The 20,379-nt window shown below is 37.5% G+C and overlaps 1 protein-coding gene across 7 annotated transcripts in view; it reads right to left on the bottom strand.

Moving 5' to 3' along the window:
* DLG1 (discs large MAGUK scaffold protein 1) overlaps nucleotides 1-20,379 on the bottom strand; it is a 280,132-nt gene that overhangs the window by 130,920 nt on the left and 128,833 nt on the right. For 2 of the 7 annotated variants that reach the window (XM_025376048.1, XM_025376052.1), the window contains one exon: nucleotides 1,484-1,582. The exons of the other annotated variants lie outside the window; for them this stretch is intronic. In XM_025376048.1, the coding sequence (XP_025231833.1) occupies nucleotides 1,484-1,582 (99 nt within the window). The remainder of the gene's footprint in view (nucleotides 1-1,483; nucleotides 1,583-20,379) is intronic. 7 annotated transcript variants of the gene reach the window in all.

Here is a 20,379-nt window from a genome sequence, read left to right as displayed (position 1 = left end):
AAGATCTCAACAATTTTCAAATGTAGTGTGATGTTAAGTTAGGGATGCCTGGAGTAAATAAATGAGAGAATTCTGAATAGGAAAAGACAGGCTCCCAAATGAATATAAAGAGACTGGTACAAATTCTCAAAGGATTCCAGAAAACTATTTTAATGCCAAAAAATTGACTGCAGTGAGAAGAGTAAAATAAACTTTCAATTCTACTTAAAAAAAAAAAAACCACTGTACTAATCAACTCTGTGTATTTGGAAAGATGTTACATTATTACGATGTTATAATAACCCTCAAACTGCTTGCTCAGAATTATATTTTATTTATAAATTCAATTTTTTCCTGCAATATAGAGAGAATATCCATTTGGATTCCTCTATTCATTGTTGGTTTTATGAGTTAATTTTTAATTATTTTCATAATCAAAAATTATATAGTACTAATATTATTACAATGATTACAATTCAGTCTTATTACAGTAAGGCTGAAGTCATTGTAACATTGTAATTTCCCCTAGAATCCTCGGGTGTGTGGATGTTCTTACTGACTTCACTTTTTAGGAGAGGGGAAGGGCACTGAGATGTGAATAATCACAGTTGATATCTTTTTTCCCCCAATGGAGCTGATTTTGAAACTGTTTACACAGCAAACATAATATGTTTACCCAGATTTTATGCTACAGATCAGTAACTGGCAAAAACAATCTATGGGTTCCTTTATTTACACTTTAAATGAGATCGTGATCTTTCACACCAAAGATCTTTATTATTATTCTTAGTAATACTACCATTATTTTGACTTTGCATAACTGTTGGAAGGGCAGTTAATGTCTCGAGTCACCCCTTGGAAGTAGAAAGTCTTTGAAAAACTAAAAATGATTAGATTCTCTCATATTTGGCTATTATTATTTTTTAAACTGTTACATATAATTTTTTACAAGTAAAATTTTACAATAGATTTACATAAAAGTTGTGAAGATAGTACAGAGCATTCCCAAATAATCCAGATATGTTGGCCATTATTTTTACCTAATAAATGTGAAGTGTCTTATCTAATCAAATAACATGAGAACGAGTATTTCCAAAGATAAATATATAATAGGAAACAATGTGCTAAATAAAATGATACATCTGGTACAAAATCAGGAGTACAATGATTTTTACTAGCTTTAGAAGAATAAAGTGTTCTAAAGTAAAAATGTTTAAAAACTGTTTTAAGCAGATTCATTAAGTACAAAGGCATGAAAACAAATCTAAGGTTCAATATTATGAAGTTCACAATGTGTTCCATTTCACACACAACCTAATAAAATGGCAAATCTTGACTCCATTTATATTAAATTTGAAATGTTTAAGTCCCTAAAACTACTAATTGAAGCCCAAAGTAAATTACCAAATTACAAAACACAGCTCAAACAGTTTTAAAAAAGAACACAAATGAAACATTAAAAGCAAATGAAATTTTTATAAAGAAAAAAGAAACTAATAAAAACCTGTGGTATGGTGGGTAGGATGACAGTATTCTCAGCAGGGACTGGCAGGACAGGGATCACAGGGACAGTGGGAGGAGAGGGAAGAACAGCTTCTGTTGGCTAAAAATCATCAATGACAAAAAATCAGGAAAAACACCAAAATAAAAGGGAAACACATAACAAAAAGCCGTGCCATAAAGATAAATTATAGTTTTCAGAAATAACTATGCAACAGGTAAAATATTAATACATTACACTAATATAAATAATGAGAAAATACCCCTTAGAAATTGTTTTAGAAACAGTTACACCCCCAATAATTTTAATGATTCTGTAATTAAAATGAGTGACTACTCTTTAGATGTTTAAATGATAATAATAAACATTATCACTTACAATATTCCTTCCTTCTCTGGGAAATAAGACAATTGCTTCATAGACAGACTACAAAATATTTTTTCTAGTACTCAGAATACATTTGACTGCTTTCCTCTATGCATTCAGAAAACTAAAAGTAATTTTATTAGCCCAATCAGGCAGACAAGAGAGTTTACAAATCCATGATACTAACTTCTATTATCAAGAACCGTAATCACCTGCCTCAACATGCCCATAATTAATTCAACTAACATTGATTGTCTATTATATGCCAGACATATCCGGCAACAATGAAAAAACAATGTAGACAGAACCCTGGTATAAATTAAACTAAGAAGTTTAATGTTTATCTGGCTTAAGTTATTTTTCAAAGGATGAAACTGGAACACAGGACAGTTGTTTTGTATAAGACCCGTTGGCTATATAAATAAAGCACCTTATATATGTAAGGAAAACACTAAAGTCAAGTAGATGAGGACAGCTTGCCTTCATAGGCCTTAAAACAGGAAGAACAAATTGTCAGACTAAAAACAAGGTTTATCTTTATTCATAAATACAAAATAAAATGGCAAATTTATTTTGCCTATCAAATTAGTAAAATTAAGATTTATTAAAAATGTATGGCGTCTCTTCAACAATGGTGCTGAGATATCCACATGCAAAAGACGAAGGTCTACAGACCCCCATCTCACATTATATATAAAAATTAACTCAAAATAGATTAACAACCTAAATATGAGATTTGAAAACATAAAACTCTTATGAGAGAACATAGGGTTAATCTTTGTGACCTTGGATTTGGTAATGGAGTCTTAGAAATACTGTGACCAAAAAAAAAAAAAAAACCATTAGACTCTATCAGAATTAAAACCTTTTGTGCACCAAAGGGCATTACCAAGAAAGTGAAAAGATAGTCTACACAATGGGAGAAAATATTTGGAAATCATAATCTGATAAGGGTTTAATATCCAGAACATTTAAAGACTCTTACAACTCAACAACACAAAGAAAAACAACCCAATTAATGAAATGTGCAAAGAGCTTGAATAATTTCTGCAAAGATATACAAGTGGCCAATTAGCACATGAAAATGCTCAACATCATTAGTCAATAGGGTAATACAAATAAAAGCTATAATGAGAGATTACTTCACCACTACAAGGGAAGTTTCTAACTAAAACAAAACAAAAAAAATCAAAGTAACAAGTAGTGGCAAGGATGTGGAGAAACTGGAACTCTGGTAAAATGCTGGTGGGAAATGTAAAACGGTACATACAGCTTCTGTGGAAAACTTTGGCAGTTTCTTAAAAACCAACCATAAAATCAGCATATGATCTAGCAATTGGGTAGGTAAATGTGCACTGGGAAGGCACATCCCCAAAAGTGAGAGCAAGGACTCAGACACTTGTATGCCAATGTTCAGTGCGGCATCATACACAACAGTCTAAAGGTGGAAAGAAACCAAGTTGGAAAGAAACCAAGTGTCCATCAGGAGATGAACAGATAAACAAAATGTGATAATATACACATGATGGATATTATTCAGCCCTAGAAAAGAATCTTTTTTTTTTTTTTTTTTTGAGACGGAGTCTCACTCTGTTGCCCAGGCTGGAGTGCAGTGGTGCAATCTCAGCTCACTGTAACATCCACCTCCCGGGTTCAAGCAATTCTCTGCCTCAGCCTCCCAAGTAGCTGGGATTACAGGCACCTGCCACCATGCCCTGCTATTTTTTTTTTGTATTTTTAGTAGACATGGTGTTTTACCATCTTAGCCAGGCTCGTCTTGAACTCCTGACCTTGTCATCCACCCACCTTGGCCTCCCAAAGTGCTGAGATTACAGGCATGAGCCACCACACCTGGCCCTAGGAATAAAATTCTTAATCATGCTAGAAGATGGATGAGCCTTTAAAACATTAAGTGAAATTAGCCAGACACAAAAGGATAAATATTGCACGATTCCACTTAAAAGGCTAGTAAGTTTTGTTATACCTATTTTACCAATAAAAAAAATACGATAAAAATATTCCAAAAAAGCTTTTAAAAATGCATGAAAACTGGTCCTCTCACACTGCTATTGGATATACAAATTAATGCAAACTTTAGGAAAACTAATTTGTCAGTAAATATCTAGAGCTTTAAAAATGTTTAAACTTGGCTGGGTGCAGTGGCTCACCGCCTGTAATCCCAGCACCTTGGGAGGCCGGGGTGGGCGGATCACGAGGTCAGGAGTTCAAGACCAGCTTGGCCAACATGGTAAAACTCCCTCTCTACTAAAAAAAAGAAAAAAAAAAAAAAGTCTAAACTCTTTGACTTCGTAATTCTAGAACTCTATTCTAAGCAAAAATTTTAAAAGTCAAGGTTTTAAGGTATTCTCATAAGGTGTTTTAAGGTTTTAAGATATTCTTTTGAACATTTTCTATTTGGTCAATTGTGGAATATTTTAAATACCCAAAGGTGTCAGAATGGTTAAGTAAAAAAGTAAAAAATGGAAACCATGTGAGATTGAGGCCAGGCATGGTGGCTCATACCTGTAATCCTAGAGCTTTGGGAGGATGCGGCAGGCAGATCACCTGAGGTCAGGAGTTCAAGACCAGCCTGGCCAACATGGCAAAACCCTACAAAAAAATTCTGAATTCCATATTATGAGCTCAAAATTAATAACAATAGTAACTGATATTCACTGCAATACTTACATGACCTTCCAAGAATGTTTGAAAACCCATAGGTTCTGACTTCTGATTTATGAATGTATAAGAAAAGTGTGGCGATTTTGTAAGAACTGTGCTTGGATCCAGTGGATATACACAAGGAAAAACCAAACATATACTGATTCCTACCCTTAAACTATACATAAAATTGATTTTAGCTGGTTTGCTGCCATAATTGAGAGAAGTAAACAATATAAGACTTCTAGAGGATGACACGGTAGAGTATCATCATGACCTTGGTGTAGATGACCTCTTGAAAGGAAAGTGCATGTTGCTGAAGCCCAAGCAGGGTGAGCAAAGCATCTGTGCGCAGGGAGTGGAAGGGAGGCAATAGCCTGGCAAAGGGTGTTGGAGCCTAAGCATGGCAAGGAGGGTGTCCACATGGACAGAGGAGTGGTGGCAGCCTGACATGTATGGTTGGAACCCGAGTGAGACAGATAGTATCTATGAGGCAGTAGCCGTGGTCTGGCATAAGGTTTTGCGCTGTCAGTGGACTAAATGGGATCTTTTGGAGCCTGAGCAGAGGGAGAAGGGCATCCATCTAGGGCAGCAATAGTGACAGGAGATTGCTTATATACAGGGCCTTCTGATCCAATAAATAAATACATGAAGGATATTGACAGCAAGGTTCCTCGTGTCAGAAAAGGGAGTTATAAATATGGAAAGACAGAAAATTAGCATGAGACCTATGGTGTTACACTAAAATTGGAGGTATTAGTGTAAGCAGTTTTCAGTATATATAGATAAATACAAAAATAAATATAGACATAAATGTGTGTGTATATATGTGCATAACTCTGCTAACTGTGAGGACCTGGGAGCAGCTAACAGCTCCACAGCACCAACACACCTGGCATTCAAATCTTGATTTCTAAATGCTCATTCTGCAGTTTAAAACAACACAACACGGCCGGGCGTGGAGGCTCACGCCTGTAATCCCAGCACTTTGGGAGGTAGAGGTGGGCAGATCACCTGAGGTCAGGAGTTTGAGACCAGCCTGGCCAACATGATGAAACTCCGTCTCTACTAAAAATACCAAAAATTAGCTAGGCGTGGTGGTGGGTACCTGTAATCTCAGCTACTTGGGAGGCTGAGCCAAGAGAATTGCTTTGAACCCAGGAGGTGGAGGTTGCAGTGAGCCAAGATCACGCCACTGCACTCCAGCCTGGCCAATAAGAGTGAAAGTCCTTCCCGGGGGAAACAAAAACCACAAAACAAAACAAAAGCAAACCAAACCATGGGTCTTTGAAGAAATGGCTGATTCCAGTGCTAGAGCTCAGCAAGTACAATATGAGTGTAGACATCCTGCTGTGCCAGAAAATAAGGGAAGTGCTCAAAGAGGATGACAAATGACAAAGAAGTTGGCTTGAAGGGCTGCCATTGGCCAGACTGGGAACTATCTGTGACTCAATTATAACAATGGCATAAAATCCACTGAATAAAACTGGAATCTGGGACCCCATACTGATATAAATAAATACACGAATAAACAAATGAAGATAAGAGCATTTCCTTATAACAAAATGCTAACTAAAAATGTAATGATGGAATTATAAAATCATTTGGCAGCCATCACAGTAATAGAGTAATTCATTCAAGAAATATTAATGAATGTTAAAACTTCCTGTTGCTAAGTGAAACGTCCATTTCAGTGGATGAATGGCATATACTCATACAAAAGTGCTTCATTTCAAAACATTAATTACAGTGGAGAAATATGCAGACAGTATCTTAATCAAGTGATCAAAGTTAACATCACCAGTAACGGGAGAAATCAAAGTCACGTATTATGTGATAAAATGTAATGAAAGTATAATACTTCCAGGATATTTCTACCAAAGAGGCATAACTTGAATCTAATCATTAAACATCAGACAAACCCAAATTGAGTGATACACTACAAAATAACTGGCTGCAGTCATCAAAAGTGTCAAAGTCATGAAAGTCTAACGTTACTTTTTAATTCAACTTTATTCTCTTTTTGAAACGACGTTACTCAGGTAGAACAGATATAAAAAAACTGCACATATTTAATGTATACAATTTGATTGAGTTGCACATACGCATACACCCATGAAGCCATCGCCATAATCAAAGTAACAAACGTATCTACCACCTCTAAAAGCTTCCTTGTGCCTCTGCTGTTTTCTGTTTTGTTTTGGTTCTTTTAAGAACACTAAAGTTTATTTTTTAAATGTTTGAAAATGTCACAGATGTAATATGTTAAATTTATTTTCTTATAATAGTCTCCAGCCCTAACAACAGGATAACAACTGATTAATAATCTACTTTGATAGTCAAAATAAGATAAAAGTACATGCTTATGTCATATTTCAAGGCAAAGCACAACAATTTTCTCCACTGGGTAGCTGCTCTCCAAAAGCCTTTATGATAAATCATGAATCCATTAATATTACATTTTAATCCCACTTGCAACCCTTTGTCTCTGAGCCTCTTCTAGAATCATCTTCTTTAGATGAGGACGTGAACACCATTAAAAAAAATTTCCAGTTTACAGCATCTTAACCCATCCCACTCTCTACAGGGCATTGACCAAGTTCCTTGAAACAGAACACAGGCCCCTGCCTCTTCCTTAAGGCCAACACTGCTGAGAAAGTCAACGAGGCATCAACACACACAATTCCCTAACCACAACTGATAACCAATTCTGGTAACAAACAATTACAGAACAACAAAGTAATTCATTTAGTTCACTAGAAACAAAAATACAACTCTAAACAAATAACAATCCAAAGAAAGCTGACTGATGAGGAACAGCAAAGGTATTGAGGAAGGAGAGAGACCCTCTCACATTGTTTTATATTGTTTTATACTCAGTACCTGTTTTAAGAAAAAACAAGGAAGTGAAACCAAAGACAGGCAGCCTGGTGCCACGCCCAAAACTGGGCCTGGGCCTGCCTGGCCTAAACCTAGTAGTTAAAAATCAACTAATAACTTAGAAACAAATGTTATTCATAGATTCCAGACACTGTGTAGAAGAACATTGTGAAACTCCCTGCCCTGTTCTGTTTCTCTCTGACTATCAGTGCATGAAACCCTGTCACGTATCCCCTAGATTGCTCAATCACGACCCTTTCATGTGAAATCTTTAGTGTTGTGCGCCCTTAAAGGGGCAGAAATTGTGCACTTGGGGAGCTTGGATTTTAAGGCAGTACCTTGCCAACGCTCCCAGCTGAATAAAGCCCTTCCTTCTACAACTTGGTGTCTGAGAGGTTTTATCTGCGGCTCGTCCTGCTACATTTCTTTTTTCCCTGACAGGGAAGCAAGGTAACTGATGGACAACCAAGGCAGCCCCTTAGGCGGCTTGGGCCTGCCCTGTGGAGCATCCCTGCGGGGGACTCCAGCCAGCCTGAGTAGGGCGTTCCAAAGAACGCTCCTGGGCAGGCAATTGCCCCAGTGGAACGCCTCGCCAGAGCAGTGCGTAGCAGACCCCCGCGGAGGAATAACACAGTGGCTGAACACCGGGAAGGAACTGGCACTTGGAGTTTGGACATCTAAAACTTGGTAAGACTAGTCTTTGGAACTTGCCCACTCCATTTGAGTGAAAGCATGGCCTGATCACCCACGGCATGCCTTTATCGGTACTTTGGTTTGGTTTTGGTTTTGACTTGGTTTAAATTGCTTGACAGGACCAGTCTTGGGAACTTGCCCACCCCATTTGAGTGGAAGCGTGGCCTGATCACCCATGGCGTGCCTTTATCGGCACTTTGGTTTTGGTTTTGACTTGGTTTAAATCGCCTGATAGGACTGGTCTTGGGAACCTGCCTACGCCATTTGAGTGGAAGCGTGGCCTGATCACCCACAGTGTGCCTGTACCAGCACTTTGGTTTTTGTTTTTGACTTGACTTGGATTGCTTGATACTATGGTTTTGGTTTTGACCTGGCTTGGATTTCTGGATACTCTGATTTTGGTTTGGTGTAAAAAGCAGAAGTGTGTGTGTGTGCGCTCTTTTTACCTGTTTTTTGTTTTGTGGTGTGCGTGTGGTGTGAGCATGGTGTTTTGTCTCAAAGAAGCATGGGTCCGGCACAAAAAAGTCCGCCCCACTAGGAACTATGTTAAAAAGTTTCAAGAAAAGAAAAAAGGGGGGAGGCAGAATTTATATTTTAAAAGTTTGTAATAAGTCAGAAAGCTAAGACATGTCGAAAAATTGTCTGCAAAAGTCATAAAAAAGTTATAAAAAAATTTTATGCAAAAAATGTTATATAATTTAAAAGTAATAAGGCCCCCTAAGTACTACTGAAAAAATAGTTTATGTGCAAGGTGTGTAAGAAACTTAAAATATACCTTTGGTAAAAAGATTATAAGGAGGCATAAGAATGTGGATTTCTACCTACATTAAAAGGTTAAAAAATTATTGTTTTAAAAGTTTAAGCAAGTTTTAAAATGTTAATTGTAAAGAAAATTCTGTGTGTAAACATATTAGCTAAACAGGTATCATTCAGTTTTTCCGTGAACTGGACATTAAAGTAAAAATGCAACAGGTTTTTCTTAAAGCATCAACCTGCTCTTTAACAAAAATTATAAAAGGTTAAAAAGAGTCTATAAAATCTTACCTTATGGTCAAACATGAAAAATTGGACAGATACATCTACAAGGTTTTATTAAAATTAAGTTTAACATTAATAACACACTAATATAAAGGTAAAACTTAGCTTATAAAAATCATACAAGCAGCATTATTAAATATAAAATGGTGTTTAGCTATCTTTGGTCTAAAAACTAATAAAGACAGGTGCTACAGGAAACATTCATTTTACTAGAGGATCATAGAAGTTAAAGACTTAAACTTTGGCAATTAAGACAGCATACCAAGATGCAAATGCCTGGTTAAAATGGATCAAATATTCCATCTGCGCGTTAAACAAAAGCAATTGTTATGCTTGTGCATATGGCAGGTCAGAGGCCCTGATAAGGTGGTCCTCCAGTCGACCAGGCGTGGGCTGCATGGTAGCTCTTTTCTAGGATTCTACAGCCTGGAGTAATAAGTCATGCCAGGCTCTCTCTGCTACATCCCAAAGTCCCTGCGGGTCAGCCCCCGAGGGCCATCCAGCTTCCGTCTCCCAACACTAAGTTCACTTCGTGTGTCTCATGGCAAGGAGACTTAGTATTCCTTGGACACCTGAAGGGATGCAGTGAGCTTAAGAATTTTCAAGAGCTTATCAATCAGTCAGCCCTTGTTCATCCCCGAGCAGATGTGTGGTGGTATTGTGGTGGACCTTTACTGGGCACTCTGCCAAATAACTAGAGTGACACTTGTGCTTTAGTCCATTTGGCTATTCCTTTCACCCTGACACTTCATCAACCAGAGGGAGAAGAAAAAAAAATAAGACATTGTAAAGTGAGAGAAGCCCCTTACAGGTCTTTCAACTCTCACATCTATTTAGATGCAACTGGAGCCCCGCAAGGAATACCAAATCAATTTAAAGCTTAAAATCAAAGAGTTACAGGATTTAAGTCAATACTTGGGTAGATGACAGTCAATAAAAATGTAGATTAAACTACATCTATTACAACCAACAGCAACGAGCTTTTCATGAGTTAAAAAGAAAAACTCAAGGCGGCCCCAGCCCTGAGGCAACATGACCTGACAAAACTCTTTACGCTCTATGTGCCAGAAAGAGAAAAAATGGCAGTTGGAGTTTTAACCCAGACTGTAGGGCCCTGGCCAAGGCCGGTGGCCTATCTCTCAAAACAACTAGATGAGGTTTCCAAAGGCTGGTCCCCACGTCCAAGGGCCCTGGCCGCAACGGCCCCGTTAGCACAAGAAGCAGATACGCTAACTCTTAGGCAAAACCTAAACCTAAAGTCCCCCCTTGCTGTGGTGATTTTAATAAATACCAAAGGACACCATTAGCTAACGAATGCTAGACTAACTAGACACCAAAGCTTGCTCTGTGAAAATCCTCGCATAACCACTGAAGTTTGCAACACCCTAAACCCCGCGCCACCTTGCTCCTGGTATCAGAGAGCCCAGTTAAACTAACCGTGTAAAAGCACTGGACTCAGTTTATTCTAGTGGGCACAACCTTCGAGACCATCCTTAAACATCAGTAGACTGGGAGCTGTACATGGACGGGAGCAGCTTCGCCAACCCCTGCAACGTGACTCTGAAGAAGACAACAGGCCCTGCCCCAGTCACACCTGGAAGCTGACACACTCACGGCCGAACCATGAGGAAACTCATCGCGGGACTCATTTTCCTTACAATTTGGACTTGTACAGTAAGGACTTCGACTGACCTTCCTCAGACTGAGGGCTGTTCCCAGTATATACATGAAGTCACTGAGGTAGGACAAAAGATTGCTACGGTCCTAGTATTTTATGGTTATTATAAGTGTACCAGGACTCTAAAAAAAAACCTGTTTGTATAATGCTATTCTATCCAAGGTATGTAGCCCAGGAAACAACCAATCTGATGCGTGTTATGACCCATTTTAAGCCTTCCATGATCACAGTTTTTAAAGTAAAATTAAGGACTGGTCCTTTTCTAGGCAACACAAATAAAGTAATAGCTAAGACAGAAGAAAGAGGGGTCTCCAAGCATATAACCCTAAAATTTAATGCTTGTGCCACTATCAATAGCAATCGGCATAAAATAAGATGCAGTTCTTTAAATTAAAAAAGAAAAAAAAGGTCACATGGCAGGAAATAAGTGTATCTGCCATGAATTCAGCTCATGTGCAAATGTGTGTAATTACTGGTCTTGTGTCATCTAGACTACTTAAAAAATGGATGGAAAAAAATCCTATTTAGCTCCAAAAAGGAGAAGACAGCCCCTCCTGTACGAGTGGAAGCTGCAACCCCTTGAAATTAATAATTACAAATCCCTTGAACCCAAGGCAGAAAAAAAGGAGAACACGTATCTCTGGGCATCAATAAGAAAAGACTAGGTCCTACAGTAACTATCTTAGTAAAAGAGGAGGTTCGTAAACTCTCTCCGCAACCAGTATTTCAGACTTTCTATAATGAACTAAATGTGCCAGTATCAGAAACTCCAGGAAAAACCAGAAATTTGTTTCTGCAATTAGCCAAGCATGTAGCCTAGTCTCTAAATGTCACTTCATGTTATGTTTGTAAAAAAAACTGTAATAAGAGATCAATGGCCATAAGAAGGCTGAGAATTAGTGCCTACAGACCTAGTTCCTGATCCAGGAAAAAAAAAGAAAAAATCACCCTGATCATCTCTAAGTTCTAAAAGTCTCAATTATTGGACAATATCGCATAGCTAGAAAAAGGAAAAAATTCACTCATTCTGTAAGATGACTTAGTTGTCCGGGGAAAAAACTATACAATGGTACCGCAAACAAAACAAAACACAACACAACAAAACAACAACAACAAAAAAAACAGTTAGATGGTGGAGTTCCAATTACACAGACAGAGATCCATTCAGTAAATTTCCAAGGTCGCAGACTGTCTGGGTCCACCCACAATTCCACTGGGACTGGACTGCCCCCACCGGGTTATACTAAATATGCAGACGTAGAGCCTACGTTAAGCTGCCTGACCAGTGGACAGGTAGTTGTGTTGTTGGCACTATTAAACCATCTTTCTTCCTACCGCCCATAAAAACAGGTGAACTCCTGGGCTTCCCTGTCAATGTTTCCCGTGGAAAACGAAGCATAGCCATAGGTAACCGAAAAGATGATGAATGACTTCCTAAAAAATTATATAATACTATAGGCCTGCCACTTAGACACAAGATGGCTCATGGGGATACTGGACCCCCATTTACATGCTCAACCGAATCATACAGTTTCAAGCTGTTTTAGAAATCATCACTAATAAAACCGGTCAAGCCTTGATTATTCTGGCCCGGCAAGAAACTCAGATAAGAAATGCTATCTATCAAAATAGACTGGCTCTCAACTACTTGTAGAGAGGTCTACAAGACATTTAACTTTACTAATTACTGTCTACATACAGAAAATCAAAGGCAAGTCAAGACACAGTTAAAAATACGACAAAACTGACACATGTGCCCATACAAGTGTAGCACGAATTCGACCCTGAAGCCTTGTTTAAAAATTAGTTTCTAGCACTAGGAAGATTTAAAACTCTGGTAATAAAAGTTATAATAGTAATAAGAACCTGCTTACTGCTCCCTTGTTTGCTATGTGTACTTCAAATGATAAAAAACTTCATGGCTACTTTAGCTCACCAAAATGCTTCAGCCCAAGTGTACTATGTAAATCACTATCAATCGATTGCACAAAAAGACATAAGTAGCAAAAATAAGAGAACTCCCACTAATAATGAGTCTCAAAGGGGGGAAATGAGGAAAGAGAGGGACCCTCTCACATTGTTTTATACTCAGTACCTGTTTTAAGAAGAAACAAGGAAGTGAAACCAAAGACAGGCAGCCCAGCGCCAGGCCCAAAACCGGGCCTTGGGCCTGCCTGGCATAAACCTAGTAGTTAAGAATCAACTCATAACTTAGAAACCAATGTTATTCACAGATTCCAGACATTGTATAGAAGAACACTGTGAAACTCCCTGCCCTGTTCTGTTTCCATCAGTGCATGAAACCCTGTCACGTACCCCCTAGATTGCTCAATCAATCACGACCCTTTCACGTGAAATCTTTAGTGTTGTGAGCCCTTAAAAGGGACAAAAATTGTGCACCCGGGAGCTCGGATTTTAAGGCAGTAGCTTGCCGACGCTTCCAGCTGAATAAAGCCCTTCCTTCTACAACTTGGTGTCTGAGAGGTGTTCTCTGCGGTTCGTCCTGCTGCAATATTAGATCTGGTAATAGGATGCTTTGGGCACAGCTTTCAGAGCATGATAAAACTCTGGGGAGCTGTGTAAGATTCTAAATTAGAAAATGTCAAACTTAAGATTTTAATACAAATAACGAGGCAGCAATATACAGTAACCATTATATTTTAGTTATTACTGAAAATAATTCAGTATAGCATTTTAAACTTGAAAAATCTTATATAACTATTTCATTAGACAGAGACTGTTATGCCATCAACCTTGTTCTGCTCCATCTGTATCACTCAATAAAATCGGATCTAGAGTTTTTCTGTTGTTGTTTTAAAAAAAAATCTTGGCCACGTGACTATCAAGGGTCTCAGTTGTTTCTATCCATAGCAACACCATGGAATCATTAGCCTCTGCGGCTGCCTTCAGAGACTTGTTTCCATGGCAACAGAGGCTATGATATTAACACTGTCACAAGGAACACTGCAGAAAACTGTAAATTTCTGTAAAATTGGATACATTGTACTTATTTTAAAGTACCTTTTAAAAAGCAGTATCCAATGGATGGCTATCTGAAAAAATGTTTAAAGTGATTTGTTAGAGATTCTTAATTTTCTCTACAGCTTTATATTTTACATTTAAGATCTTAAAATTATAAAACCAGCATTTAAAACACAGATTTTCATAAAGTGATCAGAACACTCATTACATACAGCCATGTGCATCTGCTCTGCATATCCACATTTACGACCATGTACCGCCCTCCCTCACTTCGACTCATTGAAAAATAAATGTACACCGAATGAGCCTACTACTTTTATTAAAGCCCTTTCTGCTTAAAGCAGCTCAAGTGATTTTTATTACGTGCATATGAATCCTGATTAATACAGGAAGAGACAGAAGGGACAATTAGGAGTCCACTGTAATAATCCAGCTGAAAGATTATTGGTGGCTTGAACTGAATGGTGGTAATGGACATACGAGTAGTCAAATCAAGATACATTTTAAATACAGAGTTGGTATATCTTGGTGACTGATGGGAAGTCTGGAGTGAGGAAGGCCTGTTAACACTCACAATAGCCACTAAAAATCATCTTTTATACAACAGTTCGACTCAGGCATAAAAGAGTTGCAAGGCTATCTAATTATATTTAAAACCATTTTCTCACTAAATAATTTATTAAAATGACTTTCATAGCATAAGATGCAACTCCAAAGACAATAAATGAACATACTATCTGATAACTAATAATGCTTATATTTCACATTAACGTGTTATATGAATAGAGTAAACTGATCTAAGAATATACACAGAGATTCACTACTGTATTTTTTTAATTTAACTTTTATTTTAAGTTCAGGGGTACATGTGCAAGTTTGTTACATAGGTAAACTTTTGCCATTGGGATTTGTTGTACAGATTATTTCATCACCCACATATTAAGAATAGTACCCATTTAGTTATTTTTCCTGATCTTCTCCCTCCTCCTACTCTCCACCCTCAGACAGGGCCCAATGTGTATTGTTTCCCTCTATGCGTCCACGTGTTCTCATCACGGAGCTCCCACTTGTAAGTGAGAACATGCGGTATTTCATTTTTTGTTCCTGCATTAGTGTGCTAACGATAATGCCCTCCAGCTCCATCCATGTTTCTGCAAAGGACATGATCTCATTCATTTTTATTGCTGCGTAGTATTCCACGGTGTATATGTGCCCCATTTTCTTTATCCAGTCTACCACTGATGGGCATCTAGGTTGACTGCATGTCTTTGCTACTGTGAATAGTGCTGCAATTAACCTGTGTCTTCATGTCTTTATAATAGAACAATTTCTATTCCTTTGAGTATACACCCAGTGACAGGATTGCTGGGTTGAATGGTATTTCTGTTTTTAGGTCTTTGAGGAACCACCACATTGCCTTCCATAATGTTTGAACTAATTTACACTCCCACCAACAGGGTATAAGTGTTCCTTTTTCTCCACAAACTTGCCAGCATCTGTTGTTTTGATTTTTTAGTAGTAGCCATTCTGAATGATGTGAGATGGTATATCTCGTTGTGGTTTTGATTTGCATTTCTCTAATGATCAGTGACACTAAGCTTTTTTTCATGATTGTTGGCCACACTTTTGAAAAGTGTGTTTATGTCCTTTACTCACTTTTAATGGGATTGTTTTTCGCTTGTAAATTTCTTTAAGTTCCTTATAGACCTTTTTCAGATGCATAGTTTGCAAAAATTTTCTTCCATTCTGTAGGTTATCTGTTCACTCTGTTGATAGCTTCCTTTGCTGTGCAGAAGCTCTTTAATTAAATCCCATTTGTCAATTTTTGCTTTTGTTGCAATTGCTTTTAGTGTCTTCATGATGAAATCTTTGCCTGTTCCTATATCCAGAATGGTACTGCCTGGGTTGTCTTCTTAGGTTGTCTTATAGTTTTGGGTTTTACATTTAAGTCTTCACTCTATCTTGAGTTAATTTTTGTATACATACTTCCATATTTTTAGAGAAAATGAGATATATGAATTAGCAAATCTTTTGGTACCAATACCTTAGATGGCAAGGAAAAGTACCAACTGTCGTGTCACTGTGGGTTAGTAAGGATCTTATTTTGGTTTTGTATGGCATAATTAATATTCTTAATCTAAGTTCTTTGGTTCTTTGTTTAAAGATGTATTATGCTGTAATGTGGCATGTTTCTCTGATTAAATGTCAAAGAAGTTATTTAAAAGTAAGAGAGAAACTAAAAAAAAAAAAAAACTGCAAGCCTTTTGAATGTTTATAGAAGGATAAAATACAGCACAGTAAATTTATAAAAACTCTGCTTAGGAATCACTATACTCAACAGGGGTCCAGTACCTTCAGAAAAAGGTGATTTTTACGGTTTAAATCTGTTTTTGTTTTTTTTTAAAAAATTCAAATGCCCTTTTGCCCTGTCACTGCAAACAGGTATCTTCCACATAAGCCGGTACAGTCAAAACCCAACAATATGTCATTTGAACCAGCTTCATATGACTTCGATGTCATAAGTATCTCAGAAGCAAACACTTATAAAACTAAATGCATTTTTAAATAACTAAGGATATTAAAATGTAAATCATTAAATTTAAAACAAAACAGGTAAATAGGAAAATACCTCTAGCAATTAATTCTGTTACAGAAACACGAGTACAAGTATGTTAGTACAGACAGAGATCAATTTAATCGGCACTCTAAAATGACTTGGGCAATAGATTGGGTAGTACAGACAGATCATCTAGTCCATGAATCTATCTCTACTTGCGAGATTCACAATATTCAGTTAAGGTTTCTGATCCCTTCATTATGAAAAGACAGTATTCTATCAGCATTTAGATGACAATCCTGTCCTAGTAAAGGATGAGCCAAACACTAAAAATTTAAAGTAAACAGAGACCTAAAACTTAAAGATATGGTTACATAATTGACAAATGGGGATGAAATTACCATTTGCAATGTTTACCTGATTTTTATCAGAATGTGGCTAGAGAAATAAGCACAACCACAGACTTCATGACTAATAATCTAAAATGGGCCCTTAATGCTTCCCAGTAATCAGATTTGCCTTGTATTATTCATCCTCTGCAAGTCCCTAATGATTCACGTCCGTTACCACTCTCTCGAGTTGTCTTCTTTTATTTCCGCCACACAAATACACACATTTTCTATTGTTTCTTTCCTTTATTTTTCCTCCAGAATACCATATACACTCACACGTCACATATCAACATTTTGGTCAATGATGGTCCCTATGTACAAAATTATAATGGAGGTGAAAAATTTCTACTGCCTAGTGATGTCATAGCCACTGTAATGTTGCAGTATAATGTATTACACTTGCGCTGATGCTGGTGTAAACAAATATACTTCACTGCCAGTCGTACAGAGGTGTAATACATATAATTATGTATGGTACATAAAACTTCAGAATGATAATTAACAACTATTTTACTGGTTTGCATATTTATTATACTATACTTTTCATCTTCTGTATATTTATCATATACAAAAATAAATAGACACTGTATTCCCATTAAGTGACATGTGACTGTGTTTTGGATAATTATATTTATTATGTCTCCTTCTACTTTAATATAAGAGCAGATTTCTGTTCTGTTCACTCCTATATGCTCAGTGTCTAGAAAAGTACACATAGGAAGTGTTTAATATATATCTGTTGAATGAATAAAACCATGTGACTGTCAAAAGAGATCAATTTAATCAGCACTCTAAAATGACTTGGGCAATAGATTGGAGAGGTACAGTCTTCCTTCCCCTACCCACTTTCATGCGATATACATAGCAGACATTGCTAAAAGGTTCTTTCTGTGTTTCTGGGCAGCCACCACCAATCAGAAGGTGTTCAAGATGTTTTGCAGTTTGAGAACCTTAGAACAGAAGTTTCAAAATGTAAAAAATTGCCAGTTTCATGTTGTTCTCTAGCAGTAACTAATTGCCTAATAACGTCCCATTTGAAAATAAACATGTCTTAGTCAAGCATATTTGCTCAAAATATTTTCATCTCTTTTCTACTCAAACTGCATTAGGAAGTACAACTTCTCACTGAGGGCACATATTTAAAATCCATGGTGCCCTTCCTCTGAGGTTCCACTAATCTCAGCTGGTGTCCTTTGTTCCCCTACAGGTAGCCACTTCTGTAAGGTACTCTCGATTTTACCTTGGCATTCCCATTTTGCCTTTTCAGTTCTCCAATATTTATCTAACCAATCCCATGTATTGTATTTTTCCTGTTAAAATAGTTGCTGTGGTTTCTGTTTTCCTGGCTGCACCCTATTAAAGTTACCAACCCTCTAGCTAAAACATGGTTTCTTCTCTGTATCTCTAGATTCCTCATTTAAAGGTCAGAATATTTTGTTGAAATGAAAATGGTGGTGGTGGATAAAAGGGTAGTGATAAAGATGATGATGACCTTACTGATGTAATGTACTATAATAAGTGCTTGCACATATTGTCTCATTTAATTCTCATTAAATTTTCTACAGATGAGGAAACAAGACTCAGTATTGAGGTAATTTGCCCAAGGTGGCACAGGCGATATGGCAGAATATAAATGTAAATCCAGGTCACCATCCTCTAAAGACAGTACACTTACCTAGTACACTTTACTTATCTCTTTAAAATAGTTCAAAAAGTTTTATTTTGTCTTTACTGTTACCACTATATTTTACTGCAAAGACAATATACATTACCTGTAAAAAGAAAGAAATACTCCATCAATCCTTAGATCAGGGGTTAGCAAACATTTTCATACACAACAACAAAAAAAGAAGCTTTATGGACCATGCAGTAATTGTTGCAACTATCCAACACCGCTACTGTAGTTCAAAAGTAGCCATACACAATGCACAAACAGGCATGGCTGTGTTCCAAGAAAACTTTATTTGCAAGGCAGGGCATGGTGGTTCACACCTGTAATAATCCCAGCCAGCACTCTGGAGGCCGAGGCAGGTGGATCACATGAGGGCAGTAGTTTAAAACCAGCCTGGCCAACATGGCGAAACCCAATTAGTCAGGTATGGTGGTGCACATCTGTAATCCCAGCTACTTGGGAGGCTGGGGCATAAGAATCACTTGAACCCAGGAGGTGGAGGTTGCAATGGGCTGAGATCATGCCACTGCACTCCAGCCTTGGCGACACAGTGAGACTCTGTCTCAAAAACAAAACAAAACAAAACAAAACAAACTTTATTTACAAAAACAGGTGGCAGGCTACATTTGGCCTGCAGATTGTAGCTTGCTGATTCCTGCTTTAGCTGTTTTTAAAAAAGGGGAAAGAAAAGGCTAACTCAATGAAGAAAACAGAAAATGGCTTTAAGACACCTATGTTAACCTTTAAACTGTAATTGGCTTAATTCTGTTGTAATTCTTTAACACTATGGCTTAAAAACTAGCAATTATTCTATAATAAAAATAAGCCAACTCCCTCTCCTCCAAAACCATGAAAGCGACAATTTAAAAAACAAGCAAACAAGATATACATATGGAAATTTCAAGTTTCACCTACAGTTCTTTAAAATATTTTCAATTAAAAAGTCTATATAATAAAGCTGTGCTCTTACAACTGAACAAATTTTGATTTTGCCTCTATACTGAATATAGCCTTCCAGTTTGGAAAAAAAGTGATTAAAATGATATGATTTTTGTTCTCTCTTTTCTTCGTTCTCCCTTCAAAATCCTGCTGTGGTACTTAGTTTGGCTAAAACAATTAATTCTTAAGATGGATACACATCTTGTTTGTTTTCCCTCTATCTTACAAAATACTTCTCAACTGATTTCTTTTTTTTTTTTTTTTTTTTTTTTTTTTTTGAGACGGAGTCTCGCTTTGTCGCCCAGGCTGGAGTGCGGTGGCGCGATCTCGGCTCACTGCAAGCTCCGCCTCCCAGGTTCCCGCCATTCTCCTGCCTCAGCCTCCCGAGCAGCTGGGACTACAGGCGCCCGCCACCGCGCCCAGCTAATTTTTTGTATTTTTAGTAGAGACGGGGTTTCACCGTGTTAGCCAGGATGGTCTCGATCTCCTGACCTCGTGATCCACCCGCCTCGGCCTCCCAAAGTTGATTTCTTTCCAAATGTATAACCCTTTGACACATCAGATCATCCTACCAAGATTAGTCAGATTTATATATGGATAAATGAGGGTGGGATCTGTTTTAATTTAAAAAGGTTATAATCTCCAATTCTTCTTCTCAGAACAAAACAACAAAAATTGTAAAGCAATCATTTTGGTTCCATTCTGTCACAGCTGTAACTTCTTCACTTTTCAAAGCTGCTTGAGTCCATAAGTCAGAGGTTTGATTTCACAGATACTGAAAATACTGTTCAGAAATGCAACCAAATTGGGGCTTAAAGGAAAAAGAATGAACAGGAAGTGCTCCTGTTACCAAGTGCGGAGGGAAAAATCTTTAAATAAATGCCTGGAGGGGCTTACGCTGTGTTTAGGCTTCTACAAGAATTCCACTGCTCCCAGGGGTCACTGCCACTTGGTTCGTATTTGCATACGCCTGTAAAATTACCACATCAGTAGGTTTAAAATTTTCGTTAAAAGGTGGTAATTGTAGGCTACTGTTCTCTA

Source organism: Theropithecus gelada, chromosome 2, assembly GCF_003255815.1.
Source record: "Theropithecus gelada isolate Dixy chromosome 2, Tgel_1.0, whole genome shotgun sequence".
NCBI lineage: Eukaryota > Metazoa > Chordata > Mammalia > Primates > Cercopithecidae > Theropithecus > Theropithecus gelada.
This window is presented reverse-complemented; position numbering and strand designations above follow the sequence as displayed.